Source organism: Psammomys obesus, unplaced genomic scaffold (genome assembly GCF_907164565.1).
Source record: "Psammomys obesus unplaced genomic scaffold, mPsaObe1.curated_primary_1811, whole genome shotgun sequence".
Taxonomy (NCBI): domain Eukaryota; kingdom Metazoa; phylum Chordata; class Mammalia; order Rodentia; family Muridae; genus Psammomys; species Psammomys obesus.
The window spans coordinates 17,996,542-18,022,861 of record NW_026595981.1 but is presented as its reverse complement, the minus strand read 5'-3'; the positions used below and the strand labels follow the sequence as shown (position 1 = coordinate 18,022,861).

Below are 26,320 nucleotides of genomic sequence, written 5' to 3'. Positions count from 1 at the left end.
AATCTGGCTAAGGGATTTCTTTAACTTGTGCTCTATTCGATGGTGCATGGCCTTAACACATAAAAACAATTGCCAGGCTTAACCACGACCTTAAATAGCAAAATAAAAAGACCATATAAAATGCACATTTAAAAAATTTAAAGTCTTTTTGACATCAGTTACTGAGGACTCTTTCTAGGAACCTAGTTACTGGTTACTTATGATATGAGGACCCCTGGTCCTTAAGTTATAATTGCCCACAAGTGTAAGTGTAAAGACTGAACTAGGTACAGGGACAGATCACAGATGAAGTTTGGTTAAACCTTATCTCTTATCTTATTTGAAACTGTGGTTAGTTGCATTGCTTAGATTTATTCTTTTGTGTGGACTGATGGTGGCACACACCGACACTCACCATCAATGGTGTGACATAATGGAATTTCCATTCTGCAGGCTTTCAGGCAGAGTCTTCAGATTCCTGACACTGGTTTTGCAGTGCATTACACGCTTATGCAAGACCCACTTTACCAGAAGGAAAACTATGCTGTCATGTAGGATGCACAAGAGGCTGATGGCGCAGAGAGGTAAAAGCGAAGAGGCACAGAACAAACTTGAGGTTAAATGATGCTCTAGGAGGACAGTTTGCGACCCCATGGAGGGTTTACATATCAGCGATCTTGCACATCAGGTATTTACAGTACAATTCACAACAGGAGCAAAATTATAGTTATGAAGTAGCATCGAAAATAATTTTATGGTTGGGTGTCACCACAATGCGAGGAACTGTATTAAAGGGTTGCACCATTGGGAAGGTTGAGAACCCCTGCTCTTGGACATGCTGGGGCATGAGTCCTAAGAGACTTGTGCTACTGTTTGAGAAGGAAATACTGTTTGACTGTCGCCTCTCCTGAGAAACTGAAAGCCAGCATGCAAAAGACACATGGAGAAAGGAGGCAGACACCTTCTTTCCCAGATTCAAGGGAAGCCTTCCCATCTGTTATTTCACTTTTGATCAGAACAGGCACCGGATCCTGTAAGTTGGCATGAAACCTTAGCACTTTGGAAGATTCACATACCTCCCCAGAGAAGGCTTGTCCATTGAGGAGGTGCTCAGACCCTTGGCTGTCCTCACTCCCAAAGTGGAGCCGGATCTCCTCTAGGCGGTGGCTGTATGTCATGGGCCCTCCTGAAATGTTGACCAAGTGCTCCTTGTCCAGGCGGAGGGACACATGCCTTCCAGTGTTGTACATAGTCCCACTGACCTACAAGGCAATGGGGTAACAAATCACACAAGGGTTTCTTTCCATTTCTCCCCAAACCCAAAGAGGTGCATGGTAGAGCCATGCCATTTACGTCTTCTGATGAGGACATATCAGGCTACACTCCACATGTGGAAGGAAGGGCACGGTGGTCTTTTCAGAGGGCTTTCCTTTCATACTCAGCTTCTAGAATGCTTCTGGGGAGGCCCAAGTCAACATTATTATTATTATTCAGAAACTTTAAGGGAGAACTCAGGGATTTTTCACCATGACAACTATTTTGTACATTGCACCTTATAAAAATGGTTTGTCCCTCTCATCATAGCTGTTTAGAAGGTAGAGATGGTGTAAAAGTTAAAAATCTCAGGTGTAAGAAATCAGAGAAAGCAATGAGCAGAGTTTAAAGGATCCTAGTGAGAGATGAGAACGCTCCGTTGGGAGACTGTGAAATCTCAAGCACTTGGTCCAGCTGCTTTGGTTGGGTCCCTCTCCTGTCCCATAGCAGACATAACACAGAAACAGTTCAGGTCTTCACTCAGAGAACACAGCCTCAGGGCTCACCTGAAGAGAATCACCTGAGGTCCCATTTCTCACATTCAAAACTTATTTCTCATTCCCAGTCCCATCTCCTTCAGTTCCTCCTCTTCCTCCTCAACTTACTGCTTTCTCTTCTTTTCCCTTCTGTCCTTTCTCTTTGGATTCAATGCCAAGCTTCATTTTTTTCTGGGCTATGACCTAAGCACAGCTCTACAAATGACCCTATGTCATTGTTTCACCTGGTATTCTTCTTCCTTACTTTCTTGGGCTAGTTCTGGGAGCTTAGGGGGACTTTAAAGACACTTTGATGGGTTCTTTTGGGTTACTGCATGCTGAATTACTCAGATGTTCATCCTACTTATTTTGGCCCTTTAGGTCCACTTTCTCTCAGCAGTTCCACAGAGACATCATGTAACTTCCATCTATCTGTCTGTCGGTCACTCATCGATCATTTATCTATCAACCTTCTGTCATCTATTACTGGCTGTCTGTCTGTCTACTCACTTAGAGAGATTCTTCTTATGTAGCTCAAGCTGGTCTCAAAATCCCAATCCTTGGGTGTTAAGTTTTGGGACTTAGAGCTGTGCACTGCTGTGCCTGGCTTCTTGGAGTGGCTGATTACTTCAATAGATCTAGCCTTTGAATATTTGCTGGTAGCCTGCCATTCTGCCTTTCTGACCCTGGTATTGTAAGTGATCAGTTGGTTCAGTTCTTAGATTGCTCACTGTCACTCGCCAGATACTCCATTCTTGTTTTTAATGTAAGGCAAGGTCCACATGAAGACAGAGAGCTAAAGGGAAGGGGGGGGGCGAGAGAAAACGAGAGCAAGAGTGAGTGAGTGAGCAAATAGATGAGGCTCACTGCAATGAGCTTCTGTATCTCTTCTCTCCAGTTCCTTCAGTACACCTGAATAGCATTTCTGACACTTTACATCATATTGGAGTTTTCTTTCTTTCTTTCTTTTTTCTTAAGTTAACTGTTCTTGTAACCATTCCTGTTCTCCAGGCTCAAGTACACGTATAATTGTTACTAAGTTATTATGATATAAAGAGAATGTCTTCTTTTGGGCTCCAGTTAAGAACTTACTTTGCATGTGATGGCTTAAAGTTAGATGATGCTTCTATCATAAAATAAAATTTTTTTTTCTAAATACCAAAAAGTGTATAGGTATTATATACAATTCAGAAAACAGGAAAGTTAAGGGAAAAAGAAATAGTCATAATTTAAAAATTAACCAGCTAGCACGAATATTTTGATGTCCAACCTTTTCATACTTATGAGGTTGTTATATAAATGTATGTGTACATACATGTTATTTTTACATACGTATATAATATCTGACTTACTAATGCTATTTTTTCACTAATGCAAATATTTCCAGGCCATGATTTGTTCTTCAACATCACTTTGAAATGGCTGCAAAATACTCTGCGGTAAAAATATCCGGTTTATTGTGGAATCTTTACACTTCTTTTGCTACACTGCATACCATTATGGCTGAAACAGTTCCCTAAGCCAGGAGGATTTCACTAGGAAAACTCTGTGAGCATTTATTATGCATTGTAGCATACATCTTCTACGGGAAGTGACACCCCTGGAGCAGAGCTGGATGTCTGTAATGTGTTCACACCAGCCAACACCGAATCGAGATTCCAACCTCTGCCCTATCACTGAGATGCCATGAGATCTTATAGCCTGATGCCTTCTACCACGGAGAAACCCCATATTTCAAGAAACCCACTCACCAGGAATTTTATCTAATGTGTCAAAATATGGTTGCATATTTGAACAACACAACACTTCAACCGAAGCCAGTGTCCCATGTCCACCTGCCTTCTTCCAGCATTTCAAAACCACATGGACACAAAAGCAAGTGTAAGACCTGGAGTCTTGGGTGTCAAAAGATCCTCAATCTACTTCTTGTCAGCTATGTAACTTTGGAAAATTTATTTAACATTATGAAGCTTCAGTTCCGTAACTGTACAATAGACATAACACAAATTTCCTTATGGGAATGAGGGTTGGAAAACAAAACAAAGAGCCCAAATGATAAGCCATCTTCAAAACAAATAGTCAAGTGACAGGCCTCACTCTTAATTACTAGTTACTTGAAATATAAAAGAATCTCGTTTATATGAGGTGTCTAAAGTAGTGCAAATGGTAGAGACAGCTAGTAGAATAGAGATTAGAGAGGCTGAGGTCAGGAAGGACATGGGAGTTAGTGTGTAATGGACATAAAGTTTCAACTTTGCAAGACAAAGAGTTCTGGAGGTGAATGGGGTGAAGAGTCTACAGTGACATAAGTGTATTTAATATTGTTGAACTTAAAAATGGTTAAGATGTCAAAGTTTAAGAGAGGCACATTGTATTCACAATGTGAATGAAAATGAAAAGTAATTCCCCTGTGGAGTTGTATTATTAAGTAAATAATATTTTCATTGGTCCAACATTTTCATTCTTTTTCTTTCTCTCTTTTGGCTATTGCATGCAAGTCTCACTGATGTGGAAGCATCCTCCTCAATCTCCCTTCCACCCATCTCCTCCTCTTTTCAGAACTTGGTGCATTATAATGGTCCTTATGGAAAACCACTCAGCCTCTGCTTTCAGATGATCCACTTGCCTCTCACTTTGGACTTCAGTGTGCTAGATGTGGGGAACAGACAACACATTTCAAATACTAAAAAGCAAAACAGAACCAGGAGAATAAAAATGAATCATTGTGCCTTTTAGTTCCTTATTTCCTCCAGATTCCCTTCTATACATACACATGGTTGTATCTTCATTCATTCATTTGATTCATTTCCACCAACTCCTTCACTCATCAGCAAATTCACCCATCCTTGTTCATAAAGGGTTACACATAACTGGTTGTGCTAGGAGCTTGGGCTACTACAAGGAGCATGCCTGATCTTTGTCTTTACAAAAGTCATACTTCCTCACGCAAGCTCCCAGTGTGCAGACAGCTGGGGGAATATAGAATATATACCACAATGTTGTTACAGTTAGATGCAATAGCCCCTTATTCAACCCTTTCTCTACACTTTGAAATAACATTAATTTGTATTAATCATAAAAATATGTGTATCCAGGGCATGGTTTGTTGCACTTTAATTTAAAAATAAAGGCTCGACAATGTTATGTATGATATCTGAATCTAACAGTACATCTGCATGGCGGTAATTAGCACCGCACCAGTGTCACTTTATCTGTGTCGCTAATTACTGTGTTTCCAGTGAATGACTTTGGTGCACAGCATGTCGGGAAAAGCTTGTTTCTGCAGATCAGGGTGCAGAGGTGAGTGGAGAAGGTGAAGCTGGGGGGCATATCCAGCTTGCCTCTGGCTGCCCCACAGCTCCCTAGCCTTTGTCTGAATTCACTGTAACCCTAATCAAAAGGTTAGTGTGTGTGTTGTCCATTTTACCAATGAAGCAATTCAGGGCGGTCAACAAAGATTTGGTGACTTGTCCAGAATCATCACACAGCTGGTAGGAGACAAGCAAAGGACAGGTTATCTCGACGTGAGCAAGAGCAACTGTCACTGTCCATGTCAGTTGTTGTGGGGTGTCATTTCTTCTGCACTCTGTAGGTAAGGTCTTGTGCAGTTCCGGGGAGGGGAGGTTGCCAAGACTGTTTTTCAAGAACATGGAAGACTCGGCAGCATGCTGGGCTGCTGTTCATCTGAGGACAAAGACCTGAGAAGAGAAGGCCTGGCTTCCCCAACTACAGACATTTCTACTGTTTTAAGACTACTTGGAGCTACTTGTATTAAAGGAAGCAGACATAGACGCCTGTTCAGGTGGCATGTCAATAAATAACATCAATAACTTGAGGTTGTCTGAAAAAAAATGTTCATTTGTAAATCAAAACCAAATAAACAGACATAAAAAAGAACTTAAAATAAACAAGCCAAAATTCAGCACCCTCAATTCCACCATGTTTATTTTATAACATTGGGTACCCCTGTAGAACAAGCACAGTTCCGGTGCAGTGGTTAATAATCTGCCAGGCTTCTTGTTAGTGTGTTTATCTTCTAGCTCATTCTGTGGGCAGCAGTATATGAGAGGGCCTGAATTTGGTCAGCGCATTTTAAAAGAGGAACATTCACTCTTTGAGAGTTGGCCACAACCTGCCGCTGGCAGAGGGCATCTTGGTGTGAATCCTTACTTGGTGTCAGAATGGGTGCTAAATTCTGAGCCCAGATTTCCTCTTCAAATCCTCACAATTTCTTCCTTAGCAAGCTTAGCACCACTCTTGGTGTATACTAGCCTGGGCTGTTTGCTTCCCTTTGGATGGGAAGATGTTAGTGTAAACCCATGTGTGGGATGGCAGCTCACAGAAAAGACCTCCCTCACCTCCCTTCTGTGATCCTGAGAGAAACAGCTATCCTTGGAGAAGTCAGACCCAGCCCCAGGTTGGCCTTCCCTCCTTAGTCTTCCTACCCTCGTCTCTCTAGGGCTGGGATTATAAGCATGTGCTGTCATGGCATGCCCATCTTCCTGCCACTTTCTAGATTAGGAAAGTAGGCACAGCCAGGTGAAATAACCACTCAAGGGCACACAGGAGGAAGCACGAGGACCACAATTCTTGTCTTACTTCGATTCAAGAGTCAAAAGGCTTCTAGGATCTCAGAAAGCAACTTTCGAAAGCATCAGAGAGAGACTACACCTGATTTCTCAGTGGTCCCGTAGATGTCAGAAAGGTACCACCGGAGATCATTATGCTGAGCAGCACAGAACAGGCAAACATGACATGTTCTCATTCATGTATAGAGACTAATAAGACAAAGTTGTAGAACTACACAATGGAATGGTGGACACGTGTGGATAGGAGGACAGAAAGAAATGAAGAATAGTTAGGGACAGGGAAAGGTGCTGTGGGTGGAAGAAGGAATAAGGGAGATGCCTGGAGTATAACGCATAATGTATGTTAAATCACAGCAGACTCTACTAACTTGTGCGCTTGCTACGTGTCAAAAAAGTGAAGATCGAGAGGACAAGCTTATCCATGGTCTTTGTGTTAGCTGTAGTCCACATCACTGTGGTAGAATAAAGGACTTAAGGGAGGAAGGAGTCATCTTGGCTCACGGCTTCAGGGCTCAGCAGTTTGGCACAACAGGGAAGATATGATGGTGGTCACGGCGGTGGCCGCTTATGGCAGAACATCTGTTCTTGTGGTAGCCGATCAATAAGCAGAGAAAGCAGGATGGAACCAGGGATGAGTGTGGCTTTGGAAAGCCGGCCCCTGTGATCTGCTTCCACTAGTCAGGCCGCACCTCCTGAAGGCTCCTCAGCCTTTGACCTGGTGCCATAAGCGTGGGAATGAATGTTCAGAAAGGAGCCCGTGACACACCCTAACGATGTGATGTTTTTATTTATTTACCTCTCTGGGTGGAGCTGGCACGATGGGTGTGCTCCCTGGTCACACGGGAGTGCCGGCTTTTGCATTGCTGAGATGTGGCCTTACCCAGAAGATTGTTGTTTCCACTGTTGCCGTAAAACACACACGACCATGAACGCGCTGCTTGGAGGATAAACGCAGCATCCCTAGCAGCAGCAGTGACTGGCACCTTCCAGGCAGCATCCTTGAGACCGCTGTACCTATTATCTTTCACCTAGTGCTTACAACCGACCTCGTGAGGGAGGTTGACTTACCTCTTCTCCTTAGATGAAGAGCTTTAAGTGGGCTAAAAGACTCTTCTCGAAATTTCTCCATGGGAAACCACAAGAGGCAGAATTGTCCTCCAGGATATTGGGATAGTCTACAGACTACTCAAGTGAGTAAGCAACAAGTCAGTAGGGAGAGTTGTAGTGGCTTCTGCGGTTAGGGATCAACTCAACCAAAATGTGACAATGATTCAGTAGTGACAGAATGTGTTCAATTTGCCCAGGCCTGGGATGGACACCTTTGGTGGAGGGTTGGTTCTAGGTCTAGGGAAGCAGGATTTTAGTTCCCACCTGCTGAGAATTGGGAGATGGGTAGTCTATGTCTGCTGTGGGCTTAACAACCGAATGTCTGATCCCGTAATTAGGGAGCCCACTCGGTGCCAGGAGGGGTTAGTGATGAGTGGACGACAGCCTGTCATAAATTAGGGGTCTTTTCCTTGCAACTCAGCTTTCTTATTATGCATCTCTGACTGCTCTGCTGAGGTGTGTAATAGTTCTTTGCACTGTAATTAGTGAGCGTAAGAGACTTAAGAAGGCTGCTTAGCCTGGTTTCCGGCAGAGCCCTCCGATACACCAAGGAGATGATTTGTGAGGGCTGAAAGCAAATAGCAGGGGCCGCTTGTCCACGCGGCACCCCGGGGGCACGTTGTTTAAGGAAGAGTGGTGTGGGATGTCAACTGAATTCCAGTTATTGACAACACTGCAGCATACTGAATACACAGGTGGACCAACTGATGCTCAAACAGAGTCCGGGGTTAAAGGACCTCGGAAACAATCAAACCCTGCAAACCAGAAAACTGAGACAGACCTAAGTCAGGAGTGGCCCCCACTACCTTTGCTCATTGATCAGAGGGGACCATCCCCTCTGATGCATTTTTTCCTCTAAATGCATTTTTTTTTCATCAGTATACAAAGAATTAGGCTTCATTATGGCACTTCTCAAACAAAATTTACTTATTTTCATGTTCCCCTTCCCCCCTTTTCCCTCCCCTATCCCCATTGCTTCATTTGGGCTCCCCTCCTTCCCCAGTAGCCATCTTTACACTTTTGGGTCATATGTGATCTTTTGTCCCCCACACATCTGGATACCTTTTTCTCCTCTCATCATCTCCTACCTAGTTTCGTCATGTAAACCCACACTCATACCCTTTTAGTGTGAACTAACGCAGCTATTGCGGCTATTTTAAGCACCAAAACAGAACTACTATATGATCCAGCTATACCACTTAGGCACATACCCAAAAGATTCCATACCCCACCACAGAGACACATGCACAGCCATGTTAATAGCTGCAATTCACTACAGCAAGGGGATGGAGCCAGCCTAGATACCCAGCCATAGAAGAACGGAAAGGAAGAACATTTGATATGTGCACGTTTACACACACACACACACACACATACACACACACACACACACATATATACATATATGAATATACATACACACATACATGCATAAAACAAACTTTTATTCATGTATAAAGAAGCAGGAAACTAGCCAGGCATTGGTGGTGCATGACTTTAATCCTGGCGCTCAGGAGGCAGAGGCAGAGGCAGGCAAATCTCTCAGTTGGAGGACAGCCTGCTTTACACAGAGAGAGTTCCAGGATGGCCAGGGCCACACAGAGAAACCCTGATTTGAACTGCACCCCCCCTCCCCAGCAGAAAACTATAAAATGTGCAGGGAAACAGAAGGGTTTGGAAAGTATTATATTAAGTGACGTGATCCAGACTCTGTAAAACAAAATTCATACTTTCCCTTTCATATACTGATCCCTTCCTTTTTTTATTCTTTTGCTTTTCTTTTTCCTTAATTTTTCATTTCATTTTAATTAAAAATTTGAGAATTTTGTACATGAATAGTTTATCTCCATCACTCTTGCCTTTCCTTCTTTCTTCAATTTGTTCAATATCCCCATCTCTCTCTCTCTCCAATTCATGAGCTCTTCATCTTTAATTATTATTGTCTAACACACACACACACACACACACACACACACACACACACACACACACCCTACTGAGTTCATTTAGCATTGCTTATCATATATGTATCCAGGGCTGACTACTTGGAATGGACAGCCTATTCCCAAGTTTACCCCGGAGGAGATGGATTTTTCCTCTCTTGGCAGCCCTTGACAACCTGTATCTCATCTAGGCATAAGCCATCGTGGACTTTCCCTGGCCCAGGCTGGCATGTTAACTGGTGTGGTCGTCATAGCATTTCTGTTCAGGTAAATTATTTCTGGTGATGCATGCTGCTGAGTTTAAAGTAGTGGAGTGCTAAGTACTTAGTACTTAGTACTTAGTGCTTAGTACTAGGTGCTAAGTAGATGCACATGGATCTGGGATGTTAGGTGCATGCGTGTAACACTGGAGTATTATGTATAAAAAAACACTAACCCATAGGAAAATGAAACTAATTACCCTTATACTTCCAGATGCCACTTACCTGACACCGTAAACTAGATAGTGGATATTACACAGTTTCTGTCCAAATGTTACTTAAGTTTGACTATACTGGTTAGAAATGGAAGGGACTGGAGGTAGAGAAGGTAGAGATTGTGGAGCTTTGAGAGAGGGTAGGATCTCACCCATCTCTTAACCCTGCAGGGAAGACAGGGAGAGATCCTTCCACAGCATTGCTCACTTTAATGTTTCTCTTTTTCATCTGAGCCAGCCTGTTTTCAGCCTATGTAAAGACTAGGATTTTTTTTTTAAATCAGCCCTGGGCAAAGAGATGAAACAATCATATATGCTGCCTATGCTGCCTATTATTATATATAAAACCTACTGTTAAAGAAAACGAATACAGGTTATGGTAACATTGCCTCTTCAAATAAGGGACCGTTTCTTCAAACTTCAGGGATATGAGGCTGTGACATCCCAGAAAGGACCTCTTGACCTAGATTGTATCTGATGCTAATGACAGGATGAATGAAGGACAGGTGTGTAAGTCATTGTCTGGTCCACCAATGTGTGGGCTAAGTGAAGAGAAGGCCTCCAGTCCTCCATGACCTCAAGGGAACCCTGATCTGGTGGCTAGCATTATACGGAATGTTGTCTTGAGCACGTCAGCCCTGCCTAAACGCTGAGCATGGAGTGAGACCTCATAGGTATCTAGAATGAGTTTTTCCATTACAGTTCTGGTGTATGAGTTCCCAAATGGGAGTCCTATGTCCTGCTTTTCAATTATCACATCGAGAGCCTGCAGGGTTCTTGCCAAGTCTCTCACAGCTGGTTGTCTGGATTTAATTTTCTGAGTCCCTAGTGACTAGCTGGAGTCCTCTGTGGATGAAGGGAGCAACTTCTAGAATCAAGATGGCACCATTTGGTTGACAACAGATTGCTTCTAATTTCTCTGTCTCATTAACTCAATTCAGGTTTAAGTTGAACACACACATATGTATTTTTCAAAATATTCTAATATACAAACTACATCTATTTAATACATAGTTTATTACTTATTCTATTATTTTATACAGCATGTTTATAACAGCTTACATTTTTATTCGTAGCACCAGAACAGTAGTAGTTTCCTGTTTATTACATAAAAAGTGACCAGATTTTGTTTTGAGTCTCATCTGGGTACCTAACCCAAGTTCACGCTTCATCTTACCCAGCAGACAGGAAGTGGCATAAGGATATCCACTGGCTTCTTTTGCAACTCCTTTCTGGAGGAATTCTGGGCTGAATCAAACAGGTATTCAGTGCTCGGGGAAGGGGAATAACAGTGTAGAGTAATTTCTTTTATCCTCTCTCTATGCCTAAAGGGATTGCTTTAATAATTATAAAAATGCACTGCCAAAGTTCCTTCTAGACATATGTAGAGGACTGTACATTGATTCATTCTGGGGCCAATAGTTTTCTCTACACTGTGAACATCCAAGGTTAGGGCACCATAATTAACACATTGAAATTTGCCTTAGAATGGTTATTTCTAAGTGTAATTTTATTTAATTCAGTCCTTGATTTGCAGGGCTTCGGGCAAATGACTCCCAACCTCCAGCCATTCCATCTCCTAAGAGGAAAATGCCTCTTAAATGGAGCCCGTGGACTACAGTGGCACCGGCCCCGGTGGAGCCTGTAGATCGCCTTCTGAGCTTTCCCCCAGGTGGGCCTTACCGGTCCCACTGGTCAGATGTTAGAATCCTTGATACTCATTTTGTTTTTCAAAGAACCAGAATTAGATGTCAATTCCCACTGCTTATTCATCATTTCACTGTATGCAAGTCAATTATTCGGCACCTGTTTCTTATGGTGTTGTGGTTTAGGAGGAAGTGTTTCTCCAGTAGGCTCATATGTTGATGTTTGGTTCTTATTTGTTGGTCCTAATGAGCAAGAAGTGGTTGGATCCCAAGGCTCTGCTCGAAACCATAGACTCGCTCCTTGACACATTCATGAAGCGATACCGTTAGAGGTGGTAGCTCCTATTTGGAGGAAGTGGAACCCTGGGGAAGATTCACCTCATAGTCACTCTCTCTTCTTCACCCTCTCCAAATCAGCTACCATGAGGTGAGCAGCACTGCCTTACATACCCTTCTGCTATGCTGCTCTGTTTCACCACAGACTCAGAAATAATGGAGCCAGTTAATCCTGACTGAGACCTTTGGAACCATGAGCCACATAGAGTCTTTTCCACTTTAAACAATCTCTCTCAGGGATTTGTCTGTGATGAGAAGCTTGCCTGGCACACAGCACGTCCTGGCACTTGTGTGTTCTCTTGCTCACATTCTGTACTCAAGTGGCTGGCAGATAATGTGCGCAAGTGGGGCAGGTGTGTAACAACAGGGGGTGATGGGGATTTGGGGCTTGGCTGGGGAGCACTGTGTCTCATCTCTTAGGTGTCTCTGAGATATAGGGTACTCGGAGATGGTCTATAAATAGAGGCTGGAAAGAGCCTGAGAACAGGAGGACCAGGAATGCACGACACACATTCTACTGAGGATCCTTTCATGTTTTCACTTTTAAAGTAAACAAAGGGGACTTTGCCTCTCACGGTTCAGCATGGGCTGGGGTAGAAAGCCCTGCCCAATGGAGAAACTGCCAATAGGAACAGGAGGTGGTCACAAGCTGCAACCCCACGTTTTCTAGTGCCTGCGTTAACCAAACAACACAACAAAACAGTGAAACTGACATTAAGAATGCATTTCATCTAACCCAATATATCCAAAGTATTATTGCAACGTATAATCAATACAAAACAGCTAATTAGGTATTTTGCACTTTTTCTCCCCGTCTTGGAAGTCTTGGAGGCTCAATGTGTCTTTTACACTTCAAAGCACATCCCAATTTGGACTCAGCACATGCTTCACACAGCCAGCCTACCCCACTGGTGGGAGCGCTCTGAATCTGAGGGATTCAACCGACAACAGACCGACTATATTTGAAAAAAAAAATAAATTTCATCAATATTAAACAAGCGCAGGCATTTTTCACGACCGTATTTCTACAGTATTGCAAACACTGACATAGCACTTCATTTCATTAGATGTTTTAAGTAATAGACAGATGATGTAAGGTATAAGGGGTGTAAGCAGGCTATGTGCAAACACAGAACCTCCTCATAGTAGGGATTTGGATGTTCATGAGTTTTGTGTCTGAGAGTATTCTGCAAGTGAATATCCCTTGATTACTGGCAGGTGAGCGTACTCCGTAGCTACAAGAGGTTAGTAGCCACCATTCTGAAGAGGGTAGTTTGGCTCATCTTCCTTTCAAATCTGCTTTCTCTATAGAGTGGGCCACTTGGTTAGCTGCCGAGGCTACCAAATTCCAAAATGACTTAAATAGTCTACAAATAAATCATGATCATGGTGTCAACAGTTCATATTTGTTTCCCATCCCAGTGACAGCCTTTAATATACCAAGCTTTACTTTTTTTTTTTTTTTTTGAGTGTGATTTACACACCAGCTTTCATGGAGATGTACACGCATGGATCTTACATAACTTAATAAATTGTGAATCTCTTAACACTCCTGTTAAGAAGCTGGTTGGATGTTGAAAAACATTATATTAGCTGAAAAGATCAGTCATGTGAAAGCGGGAAACCTTTTGTTCACAGGTGTTTTTACTGGGAGATTATAAAGGAATTCTCAGATGCCTTCATGCCTCTGCTTCCTCCTTCCCACAGGACCACACAGGCTCTGTCCCCTTCTTGAAGGTCAGGCATTTATTCGACATGGACCAAAGCTATTAGTCTTGTCAGTTAATGACTGCACAGCTGATATTTCTCTTCACTGTCCAGTTTTCACATAGTTTGCATTGCCCAGAGGCTTTACAAGTTAATGAACAGCCCCTGTGCTCTGCAAGAAAGGGTCAGGGGTTTAAGCAGGCGAGGAAATATCACCCACAGTCCAACAGTGCTCCATTCTGATGCACCTGTGGTCAGGCTCATGCCTGTTGCTATTGACGACTGCAGCTTTGTGTCTGTGTGTATTCATGTTCACGTGTGTGGGTGCAGGTGTGTGTCAGGGTGTATGTGCAGGCACATGGAGAGGCGACAGGTTGATACTGGATGTCTGCCTCAACCTCTTTACACTTTGTTTACTATGGCAGTTTCTTTAAGTGAAGCCAAAGTTCACCAACTGCAGCTATTCTGTCTAGCCAGATTCCCCAATGCCGCCTCTGCTGGGACTGTAGGTGGCTCATCTTAGGAAAAATGTTAGTTATGCCAACCCCTAGGGATCAGGACCATCTTGGAAGAAGAGACAGAAATACTGTAAGAGCCCCCAGAATTCAAGGAAGAACAGAGCATAGCGCTAACTTCTGGCTATGACCTCTACCCTCACGAACTCACAGCAGCTGTGGCTGCCTGCGGTTCTGTTCCTGCCTTGGAACAGAACCAAATCTGCCCACTCAACATTCCAGGTGGAGAGAAGGGCTCACGGGCCCCCATCCCTAGCAGAGGAGCTATGGACGGTTGATGGCTTCTCGGGGAGAAAGTCAGTTTTCTTCAAGGGGTTTGACCCTGGAAGGTTAACTAAGCTCCAGGAGATGTCCCCAAACCCAGGAGTATATGGGCAACATAATGAGGATTCCATGCAGTTTTTCAAAAGAGAGGACACAGATTTGGGGGATTAGGGAAGTAAGAGCTGGACCAGGGAGAGTTTGAAGGGAGAGTGGGAGTTGTATATGATCAAAATACATCGTATGAAATTCTCAAAGAATTAACAAAAGTGCTATGTTAAATTTTTAAAGTTTTTTTTTTAAACTGGGGTACAGGTCTAAACAGAGAATTCTTGACAGAGGAATCTCTAATGGTCACAAAGCATTTAAAGAAATGCACAACATCTTTAGTCATGAGGAAAATGCAAATCAAACTGATCCTGAGATTCCATCTTATACCCATAAGAATGGCTAAGATCAAAACCCCAAGTGACAGCACATACTGGTGAGGATGTGGAGCAATAGGAAACACCCCTTTATTGCTGGTGTGAGTGCAAACTTGCGCAAAAATTGGGAATAGATTTACTTCAAGACCCAACTATACTACTCCTGGGCATATACACAAGGACGCTTGCTCAACTATGTTCATAGCAGCTCTATTCATAGTAGGCAGAAACTGGAAACAACCTAGATGTCCCTCAACTGAAGAATGGATAAAGAAAATATGGTATATTTACACAATGGAGTATTTGTCAGCCATTAAAAACAATGTCATCATGAAATTTGCAGGCAAATGGATGGAACTAGAAAAGATCATCCTGAGTGAGGCAACCCAGACCTTGAGACAAACATGGTACTGTCTTATAAGAGGATATAGTCATAAAGTACAGGATAACCATGCTACAAACACAGACCCAAAGAAGCTAAGTAACAAGGAGGGCCCAATAGGGGACACTTGACTTTCAAATTAGTCATGGTGGGGTGAATGGAAGGAGGGGACTAGGGGTAGGGAGAGGAACATGGGAGAACAAAGGGAGAGAGTACTGGAAGAGACAACTGGAGGGGGCATCTCTGGGATGAGCTAGAAACCAAGAAAATGGAATCCCCGGAATGTATGAAGGTGACCCTAGCTAAGACTCCTAGCAATGGTGTGTATGGAGCCTGAACTGGCCATCCTCTGTAACCAGGAACGACGTCCAATGGAGGGATTGGGACACCAACACAGCCACAAAGCCTGAGAGCCACAATCTGTCATACCAGAAGGAGGTGCAGGGGTGAAAGATGGAGCAGAATTTGAGGGAAGGGCCACTCAATGACTGGCCCAGCTTGAGACCCACGCCATGAGAGGGAGCCCACCCCTGACACTATTAATGATACTCTGCTACACTTGTAGGCAACAGCCTAGCACAACTGTCATCACAGAGGCTTTACCCAGAAACCAACGAAAACAGATGCAGAGACCCACAGCCAAACATTAAGCAGAGGTTGGAGAATCCTGTGGAAGATGGGGAGGAAGGATTGAAGGAGCCAGAGGGGTCAAGGACACCACAAGAAAACCTCTGAAATCAACTTGCCTAGGCCCACAGGGGCTCATAGAGACTGAACTGCCAACCAGAGAGCCTGCGTTGGATGTACGTAGGCCCTCTGCACATTTGTAACAGTTGTGCAGCTTAGTCTTTATGTGGGACTCCTAACAGTAGGAGCACGGGCTCTCTCTGACTCTACTGCCTGCCTTTGGATCCCTTTCCCCTAACTAGGCTGCCCTGTCTAGCCACAATAGGAGATGTGCCCAGTCTTACTGCAACTTGATATGCCAAGGCTGGTTGCTATCCATGGGACGCCTCCCCTTTTCTGAGGGTAAGGGGAGGAAGGGTGGATGGGTTGAGAGAGGTGAGGTCGGAGGGAGGAACTGGGAGGAGAGAAGGGAAGGGTAGCTGCGATTGGGATATAAAATAGACAAATAATTAATAAAAAAGGGGAAAATAATTTGTATTTTGTAGGTACCAGGATTGACTGTGGGGTCTCATGCATGCCATTCAACCTCTCTGCCACTGAGCTCTGTCCCCCAGCCTTCTGCTTGAGTCTCCTATGTGGGTTCTGGGGATTAGACTCTAGTCTTCATATTTGCATACACACCAAGAGCTGTATCCAGCTCCTCAGCCCTGATAGCTAGGAATAGCATGTGTCCTTTCCAGAAGTATGCAACCAAGCAAATCCCGCTTTCCAAAGAAAGGTCACATCTAGAAATGGTGCTACTGATAATTCAGTGCTATGCCAAGTCCCTCTCTAGAGCTCTATATGCCTGGTACTGTGCATGCATTAGCAGCCATTTTCTTGCTGCTGCCCTAGGAAGCTGGCATTTTCATTATCCTCCTCTGAGGAAACTGAGGTTCAGTGAGGGTAAATAGGTTGCGGGGGGGGGGAATAAGAGTTGGAGATAGTGAACTTGAGAGAGAGAGAGCCTTTGCACTCCACATGCCGGGCTACTGGATTGGCTCTGAGAAGGAGAGATCACTCTGTTTAGGGAAACTGTGGTCATCGCCTAGAGAAGAAAGCACTGGGATCGGGCCTTGGGAGTGGGCAGGATGTGGGCATCTGGAGGCATCTAGAATAGGGAAGGCATGGGACTAGGGAAGGAATGGCACCAGTGGCTTCTCAGGGTTTCTGGGGTACAGGGACAAAAGCTGCCCTGAGGTGGCTGCGCAGGTTATCTGTGGCAGCAGATAATGGATGTTTGCCGGATAACAGACCGCTAGTAATACACACATCATCTTATTTTTCCTACTCACACACGACAGGTATGTAGGATTCCTACCCGGGTCTAAGGGGTTAAAAAACTGCCTAGGCTGCAAGCTAATAAAGACAAACAAACAAACAAACAAACATCAAAAAATAAAACAAAACAACAACAAAAAACCTGGAGGACTTGGACGTGTGTCTTTCCAACTCTTTCTACTGCAGTATGAAATAAATCACATTAACAAAGGACACCTTTCCTAAGAAATCATCCCCTGCTGGCATGCTCTGCCCTGCTATACTGATTTCCCACATTTGCTGCATTTTTATATTAGAGAAAGCTCCCCTTCATGCCGCCAACGCTCGCTCCGCCCCTGCTAACCTCCTTCTCCTTCTTCCCCAGCCTTTGGCTAATAGCAATAAAATCTAAACGTCAACAACTGGGTAAAGCCCAATGACATGATTAAGTAGCTGACAGGAGGAGCTAGGATTTCACCTTCAGGGCGAGCAGACACACATTGCAATAACCAATATTTCAGAGATACATGGCTCTGTTTTGTGCAACTGATATTTCATATCATGGCTTCAAAGGAGTGACTATGGCAGCCAATTTGTGTCTGGTAGAATGAAATGCTTGTTGAGGAAAGGTGGTGCAGTTTTTGTTTGTTTGTTTGAGTCCACAACCTGGGTATCCATTTGCTGGAGAAAGCGAGTGGTGTCCTTTTATTTCACCCATGACAAAAGTATCGAGTGGCCTCGAAATCATTGGTCACTTGATCTTGCTGGTACCAGGAGAGCATGTTCGCTGCTGGAGTTAGAGCCAGTTAAAGGGGGTCCTCTGCTCCTGTTTCTTGGAAGCAGAAAATGGTTGTGAACCAAGAGGGCCCAGGAGAAACTATCCAACCCATTTCTACTAGTCTGCGTCCCATCCTGTTAGAGGAGAGCTTTGATTTCTCCCCAGTGAGGTGATCTCATAATGCCTTTTTACTATGCACTTTGCTCTTCTACATTCTTTCAGATTCATCAATGAGTTTGAAATGGTCATGGCAAAGCATGGGTTAGTTTCTTCCATTTGAACACACACAAAGAGAGAGAGAGAGAGAGTCTCTCTTCTTTTGTTCCACCTCTTATAAGTACTTGAAAAATTTTAAGGCCTCCACCTTTTTGAGTCTTCTATGGTCTGCCCCACACTCTCTGTTTCCACAGCCCCGCTCTAACGGATCCCTCGCCTTGTACCATCCTTAACAACTTGAGATTCCACAACTGGCCCCTGAATTTCTCAGATCCCAGATGCTGTATATGGTAGAGTGCAGCACGACTTACCATCCCATACTGCAGAGAGAAAGACTCCTCTAATAAAATAATGCCAGACCATCCTGTGTAGAAAGCATCCGAAAGAGACGTGAGAAAGAAAATGCGTCCCAGAAGCAAAGTTCTCGTCTCAATGAAAGAGTATCCTAGCAAAATGTAATTGTCTTCTAGCACCTCGCCTTTGTAGTGGCATAACAGATCTTGACCAGCAGGCTCCAAGCAATACCTCCTTTCCTCTATGTAGGAGACCTTTCTCATCCTTTAGAACCGTCTCACCCACCTCCATGGAACCTAAGGCTCTCCTGTGTTGCCATTGCACCCTGAATTTGCTCAAGTGTCAAAGATCATCAGCATGATTTAGAATCACGTTCGTGAATGTTTGTCCCTACAAGTACCGTTAAGAATTAGTGAGCACGGCGGGTATCTCCGTCTCCTCAGTATCCGACATGGGAAGCGCTCAGTGAGGCATTGCTGAAACTGGCTACGGGTTGTTAGACATGTAGGTTCTCGACGCAGCCACTAGAGGGCAGCGTGGAATCATCCCAGACAAAGAATGGCTGCTCCCCAAGAATCTAGGTTGCAGAGGTGGAAGAAAGCTGGCCTCCTGTGGGCAAACTGGCTGAGAGCCTGGATCCTGTATCGCTCCAAGGGCACAGTGCCATTCTGCAGACTCTACTTTGAGGATGCTCCTTGCGTCTCATATCCCCTGCCAGGCTGCCCACTAGGTGCTTTCGGGAAGCTGTCTCAGCGTGTTCCTTAATAAGAGTCAAAAGCTCTTCCCTGGTTCCCACCTGAGGCGGAAGACATGGAGGCCATGGACAGGGAAAAGAAATGTCTCCCTAACATCCTTGTACTCATTCCAACAAACGCAGGCGTATTCGAAGGGGCCTGCAGTATAATTGCTCCACTTTGAAGAACAACAGGTAACAGCGTCAATATTTGATTTTTAAAAGGTTGTGTGAACAGTTTTAAATATTAAAGATAAAGGCGAAGACTTAGATCATCTTTTCATCTGCACAGCTGAAACACTTTAAGAGGAAAACGGTGCTAATGAGCGTGCTAAGCCTGTGTGCCCGTCAGATAGTATTTAGTTGCAAGAACGCACAATCATTCCGGTGCGTGTGGGTAGGCCTGGAGAGCAGCATCTGTAGAAGAGAAGTTTCCTCTTCATTATTTCTGTAATGAGAGGAGAAGGTGGCAATCGCTGGAGTAACTTTCCTCCCATCTCATCGTGGGCAGTTGTGTTCTCTCAGTGACTGGTCTGGGACAAGTTCTGAGAAGCCTCATAAATTAACTATCCAACTTCCTGGCTAATGAACCCAATATGTCAATTTCCAGTGATCAAAATGATGTAATTCGATAAAGCACAGCTCACTTTGTAAGGGAATACACTTTTAATAGGGAGAACTGGAGGGTCATGGCCCTCCCGAGGTAATTGTGGGCCAGTGAAATTAGAGGCGTGTAGATGCACTTACTGCCTGGGGGATGCCCCATGGGGTTTTGGTGGCAGATATTATTGTCTTTCAGGGACAATAAATTCCTTCATTATATTTCCATTACTGCATTAATGCAGCGATGTCCGATTTACTTGTAACCAAGGCGCCTGGATTCTAGAAACTTGGCATTTAATGCTAACGAGAGCTTGCAAGCCAGGCAGCATATTCTCATTCTCTTTCAGTCTCTCCCTCTCTCTGTGAGTGTGTGTGTGTGCACGCGCGCGTTTGTGTGTGTGGTCTGGCTTTTATATAGTCAGACTAGCCAGAATACCAGGAACCTGGAAGGACGGAGGGTTATGTGTCCAGAGAGCTGAGGTGGCCTGGCCATGCAGACACCTGGAGACTTGGAAGAGTTAACAGCGGGTGTTAGAAAGCAATGGGGCCAAGAGTAAACCGCAGCTGAAGACAGATGTTGAGATCATTACTGGCACAAACGGTGCTTCGTGTGAGGTTCCTGTGAAGACGGGAAGCCCTGTGGGTGAGGCAAACAGGCCTCAAGCACTGTCCAGCAAAAGGGGGCAGGACCTAGGCTCTCAGCTCTGCACTGCAGGAAGGGTTGCTGAACTTCTCTGAGCTGTAATTCCCGTAACTGGAGTTTAGTTTGTGAGACAATTACCTGTTCCCAGAAAAATAAGAAAATCGTACCAGTTTGTTTATTTTTATATTCTCTGACAACAGATAGAGAGAGAAATAAAAAGGATACCCTTAGTATCAGAATTAGTTTTGAAACAATTTTAAATCTATAATAGAACTTACCTAGGAAAGTAAAGCTGTAGTTATTTTGAATAACTTGGATATTGGTGTGCGAAAAGAAAAGTTCCCCGTGAATCAGCAGGCTTGGAATGGTGATATGCCAACCAAGAGATGTGTACTTAAGGTGAGAAATTAGTGGAGCTGAGTTGAATCCCCTATTGAGGGCTCCCAATCATTACTGGCTGATAAGGCCCATCTGTTAGTCACATCTTTGGAAGGAGACCTGCTTGCTTAGAAGAAGCTGTAGAAGGTGTCTGGCATGCATTTTCCACTTACAAAAATCTCTCCCCCCCCCCGTTTTTTTTAAATAAAACTAAATTCAAGTACTGTGCATTGAACGTTTCAATCCAAGTTTATTGTATGTATCAGTTCATACTTGATTTACTTATTTCTGTGTTTAAAGAATTTCCTCTTTTATTTCTATATGTGGGTGTGTCAATACTCTCTTTCTTAAACATGGGTCCTGGGGATCAAACTCAGGTCCTCAGGCATGGAAGCAAGTGCCTTTACCCACTGAGCCATCTTGCTGGCTCATTATGTCTGCTTATAGAGGCTTGGAGATGGAGGCTCTAGGTTACCAGCTAATCACAGCCACAGCAAACATGAAGAGAGGGAGTTTCTCACTCTCGTCTTTGGGTAGACTCTGTATCTCACAGTCTTTCAGTACTTCATGTATTATGGCCAGTAAACTGTGGGTTTTAATCCTCTTAAAATTTTAAAATAAACTGCATATTATTATTATTATTATTATTATTATTATTATTATTTTGGAATCAATTTAGATTTGCATTAAGCTTGCGAAGACATCCTGGGGAATTCTGAGACATCTTTCAGGCAGCTTCCCCAAATGTTGACAGCTTACATAAACATAGTTTATTTGTCAAACTAAGAAATTAATGCTGGCATGTTGGATTAGAGTCCCCTGAGAATATACTCCAGAGACACTGCACATACGTGTTCATTGTTTCGCTCCTCACAACAGGCAGGGACTGGAACCAGCTCAGAAGCCCATGGAAATGAATGAATAACGAAGACGGAGCACACACAGTGGAATCTCATTCAGCTACACAGAAAGCTGAAATTTGACATTTGTAGGAGGACGGAATTGCAAAAGTATTATGGTAAGTGAAAGAAGCCATTCTCAGCCGTACAAATACCACACTTCATTCCATGTGCAGAATCTATATTTAAAACAGTGGGTGGAATGGGTGTGTGCGTGTGTGTGTGTGTGAGTATGTGTAAAAATGTATTTATATGAGTGTGTGTATATAAGTGTGTAAATGTGAGTGTGTGTATGAGTGTGTATGCGTGTGCATGTGTGTGAGAGATGAAACTAGGAAGGTGATTAGGAGATGAGAGAAGCGATCTTAAAGGAGAGGGGGGACACAGGTAATGAGACACATATGACCTGAAAGCAGAGGAGGGATCGTTGGGAGGAAGATGTGTGGACTACCTTTTGCTGTCCTCTGATACATAACAAGAAGTAACTTGAGGGAAGACAGGTTTATTCTGGCTCACAGGTCAAGAGGTCGCAGCTCAGTGTGATGGGGAAGGCGTCACTGATGAGTACAGGAAGCTGTCCCTCCTCCAGCAGAGAGAGAGGATGGAACGGGAGACTGCTAAAAACCCTCTGGGCACTTTTCCCCCAGTGACTCATTTCTTCCCCACATCAAGGCTTGCTCCAGATGGTGACCAAGTATTAGAACACGCTAGTCTGTGGGAGACATTTTGAATTCAAAATACAATAGAAGGAGCCAACCAGAGATTTACAGAAGCTAGGTGGAGGCAGGGGGCATTGGGATAGGAGGATGAATTAGAACAAAGTATAAACACACACACACACACACACACACACACACACACACACACACACACACGTTGAAATACCATAGCGAAAGCTATTACTTTAAATACTAACTTTAAAAAAATCAATAAAAAGTGAAATCAACACTGTCACTTGACTCTCAACTAGATAGACTACAGGCTTTGTTTTGATTTTCACCAAAATTTCCACTATTTCCTTTTCATGTTTCAGGACCCAAGCTGGGATTCTTTATCATATTTAATGACTGTTAGCCTTAACCTAATTTTGTGTGTGTGGTGTGAAGGGTTACATATGAACAGCATAAACTAGATGAGATATGCTTTTAAGAAAACCAGAACACAAAGTTGAATGGGTAGGGAGAGGTGGCTGATCAGGGAGAAGAGTGGTAAATATGAACAAGATACATTGTATAAAATTATCAAAGATTAATAAAACAGGTACTAGTTTTCTGTTCATGCTGTATCTGCTTTTGGAGACAGTTTTTTTTTCAAACCCTTTGCACCTGCCATTTTGATTTCAGCCCAGCTACTTGGCTTGTTTGTACACTGGCTGCAAGAGTTTGGGATTGAGATTCAGTCTTTTAAGAGCGATGCTCTATCATTGTCTTCTTTCAAGGACAGGAAATTTCAAATCAACTCTGAGCTGTAGCATTTGCTGCACCAAATATTCCTGAAGTTCCCATGATTGCCAATAAATAAGACATTCTATCATCTTTAAGTCATGAAATCTTTTGATAAATTGAGTTCCATAAAATATTGCTCTATTGATCTTCATGCTCAGCTTTCAATAAGGCAAACCATCCAGAGTTGCTGGCTGGGACTTTTCTTCATGGAGGATGTTATGTGTTAATACAGGGACGGACATTTATGAGGCTAAGATGCTTGACTCTAAATTCCTGTTCCTGAGACTACATCAAATCCAAACCAACTGTAATGACCTTCTCTCTATCACCAAGGCCTTAACTTCATAGTAGAATTTCATTGATATCGAGAAATTGGTGAACTTTAGAGCCTATGCTATGAGCTACATGCTCCTTGCACATTGTAGGCATCTGATCCGTGTTAATGCCCCTTTCTGTTAGAATGAGAGAAAATCAAGCTCCTTTCTGAATCAGGCTTTGAGTGTCAGTCACATTTCCAAAAAAGAAAGAGCCAGGGAGGAGAAGTGATGGTACAGCAAGAAAAGGCAAACGTCCAAATACCGTGTTTCTACTCCGTACCAGTTTTCATAGGGCTGATCTTGAAATAGACTACAATGATATGCTGGTTCTTAGGACTTTTTTTTAAACAAATAACATTTTCATACTTTCATCATGACAACATGTCTGGAATGCCATCTGCTTTCTCCACATGTTAAGGCAATCCAGTAAGAAAATAGTGTTTAGAGGACTAATATTCAGCCTGCTCATGGTTTTTCTAAGTGGGTGGACTACTTCGCCAGGGTCTATAGCAAGCTTGTGGGAAGGACAGGTGAAAACAGGGTTTTGCCACCATTGGGCTTATTGGGGTCACTCCCAGTACTTAGGTAACTATGATGTTCCAGAGGGGATAGAGGAAAGGGTCTCCACAGGCTGAAGGTTGAGCAGTGTGTGTACAATGACACTGCTATGACAGAGGCTTGCAGAAGCTACTGTGAGATATAGAAAATGATCGGTGACCCACAGAGAGTATGTGGGCCCTCTCTCTCTGTCTGTCTGTCTCTGTCTCTGTGTGTGTGTGTTTGGGGGGTTTGGGGGTGGAAAAAGATTGCTTAGGAAATTTCCAGGGAAGGAGACTGCAGCTTTGGGAGACACCAGCCACACGGGAACGGGGAGTTACGTCACTCGGCTGATGCCTGTGAGGTCAACAATGGTAGCAGTGAGGTGCATCGAGGAGATACATCTCACCATTCCGCTGCTGCAGCGAGACTTTGGAGGATGAGTACTTAGCACAACCAGTAAGCAAAACCCAATCTCCTGGGTATATCCTGAAACAGCCAATCAAGGTGAATTGATTGCTCCTTCCCCAGACATAGGTAAGGTGGGACTACAACAGACAGAGCAGTATCTATCTATCTATCTATCTATCTATCTATCTATCTATCTATCTATCTATCTATCTATCTATCTATCTATCTATCATGATGGGAAGGCAGCAACTAGCTCCCTATAAACAATGACCAGTTGGGTGAGGGGCACGAGGTAGAATATGGAAGTCTGTTTGTGGTTAAGGGTGGATATATCTTATGTCAGTCTGAGACCATAAAGTTGTTACTCTGAGTCTCTTTTTAGGCCAAATTGCTGGAGGATCTGATGCAGGACGGCTAGACAGGAGATATTTCGGAGGCTTCTTTGCAAGTCTAAGAACATATATCTTCATTACTCTCTTACAGGATGGTAGGTAAAGCCTTTTAAAATAGCTCTTGTAATTTTTTTACAATTTTTTTTTCTCCTAAGGCTACTTGGGAGAAGCTGTCTGGTATAATGTATATGGATGCACAGTAGTTGTGCATTGAAAATGTGTTTGCCCCTTCCAGAAACCAGACGCTTTCAGGGAATGGCTTCCTGTATCGCTCTAAATCTTAGTTACCCATGGAGAACAGCGAGTTACCAGCTGAGCCTGTAACACCCTGAGTTCCTCTCCACATATGGTAGAAGAGACAATAAAATCAAAGGCATAAGATAACCCCCACCTCCCCAATTGAAAGGTCAAAGAAAAGACAAAGAACACGCATACGTTAGTATTTGTAAATGCCACGGAATACTTCCTAGACCCAGCACTGAACACATTTCAGAGGACCAACAGGCTACAGCTAGCCTGATGTTACACTTACTCCTTAGATGTGACATCAGAAACTCAAATGGACGGCTGACCTGTCCAGAATCGTACAGTTTACAGGTGATGAAACCTGGTCACTCATCTAGGTTTGTCCACTGTGGAGTCTTTTCATGTTACCATCTCCACAAAGTCAGTTCAGGAAGCTGCTCCGTGTCTTCTGGGGAGTTCCTGCTCTGCAATGGCTGCAGCAGATGTGGAGAGCCACTGACCTCCAGGGAACTTAGCAGCCATAGATTTGGAAGTCTCGGAAGTTCCACCCACACCTTTTTGTCTTGTCCCATATGTTGAAGCCCTATCCGTTGTTTTTTCCTGTTTTAGCAGGTGAATGATAGCCAAGCCCAACTCTTCCCTAGTTCATTTAAACATTCTGTGTCCTAGGTCCTGGGTCTCGGAACCAGGTACGTAAAGGTTGAAATCGGTAGGGTGGGACTCAGGCAGTGGAGCTGGTGAATATTAGCATTCACTCTGGTCCCCTGACAGACATCTCTGCAGCAGAAGCAGGCACCGTATCTCACCAGCACTGACAAAACTTCTCACATCACAGCACACCATGTGTCTCAGAATCAGGGACCCATTACCAGCCTGGTGGTGGTACCCCAAGTGTTAGCCTCCCATTCACTCTCTTCCCTCTGTTGCATTCTCAAAACAACTCGGCATCTCTTTTCCTTGTTTTCTTCATCTATAAAAGGGAGAGTGCCATGGTGGCTATTGTTTAGTCATAAAATGAAATTAAGTAAGATAATCATGTGAAGATACTTAGAGCAAAGTTGGACGTAAAAGTGATTACTACTACATTAGGCACTAGTAGTTAGTTACTGATCATTCGTTACTAGCGTTTTATTACTGCAACTCTGATGCACACACTGGGATTATTGTGCGTGGGCTGCAATGACACTACATTTGCTTTATAGATATGTAAACATAATAAGTAAAAAGTAAGTATAAATGAATATTCAAAGAAATGAAAAGGAACATTGTAGAGTTTGGTTACTATTTCATCATGAAAATGTTGAATGATAGGTAATGGTGCAAAAAGTTGTATAAGATAAGGCTTCC

The 26,320-nt window shown here is 43.6% G+C and overlaps 1 protein-coding gene across 1 annotated transcript in view; it reads right to left on the bottom strand.

The window, feature by feature from the left end:
• Positions 1 to 26,320, bottom strand: part of Ca10 (carbonic anhydrase 10) — a 528,017-nt gene that overhangs the window by 105,129 nt on the left and 396,568 nt on the right. Inside the window, exon 4 of the mRNA XM_055620147.1 lies at positions 1,056 to 1,241. Within this exon, the coding sequence (XP_055476122.1) occupies positions 1,056 to 1,241 (186 nt within the window). The remainder of the gene's footprint in view (positions 1 to 1,055; positions 1,242 to 26,320) is intronic.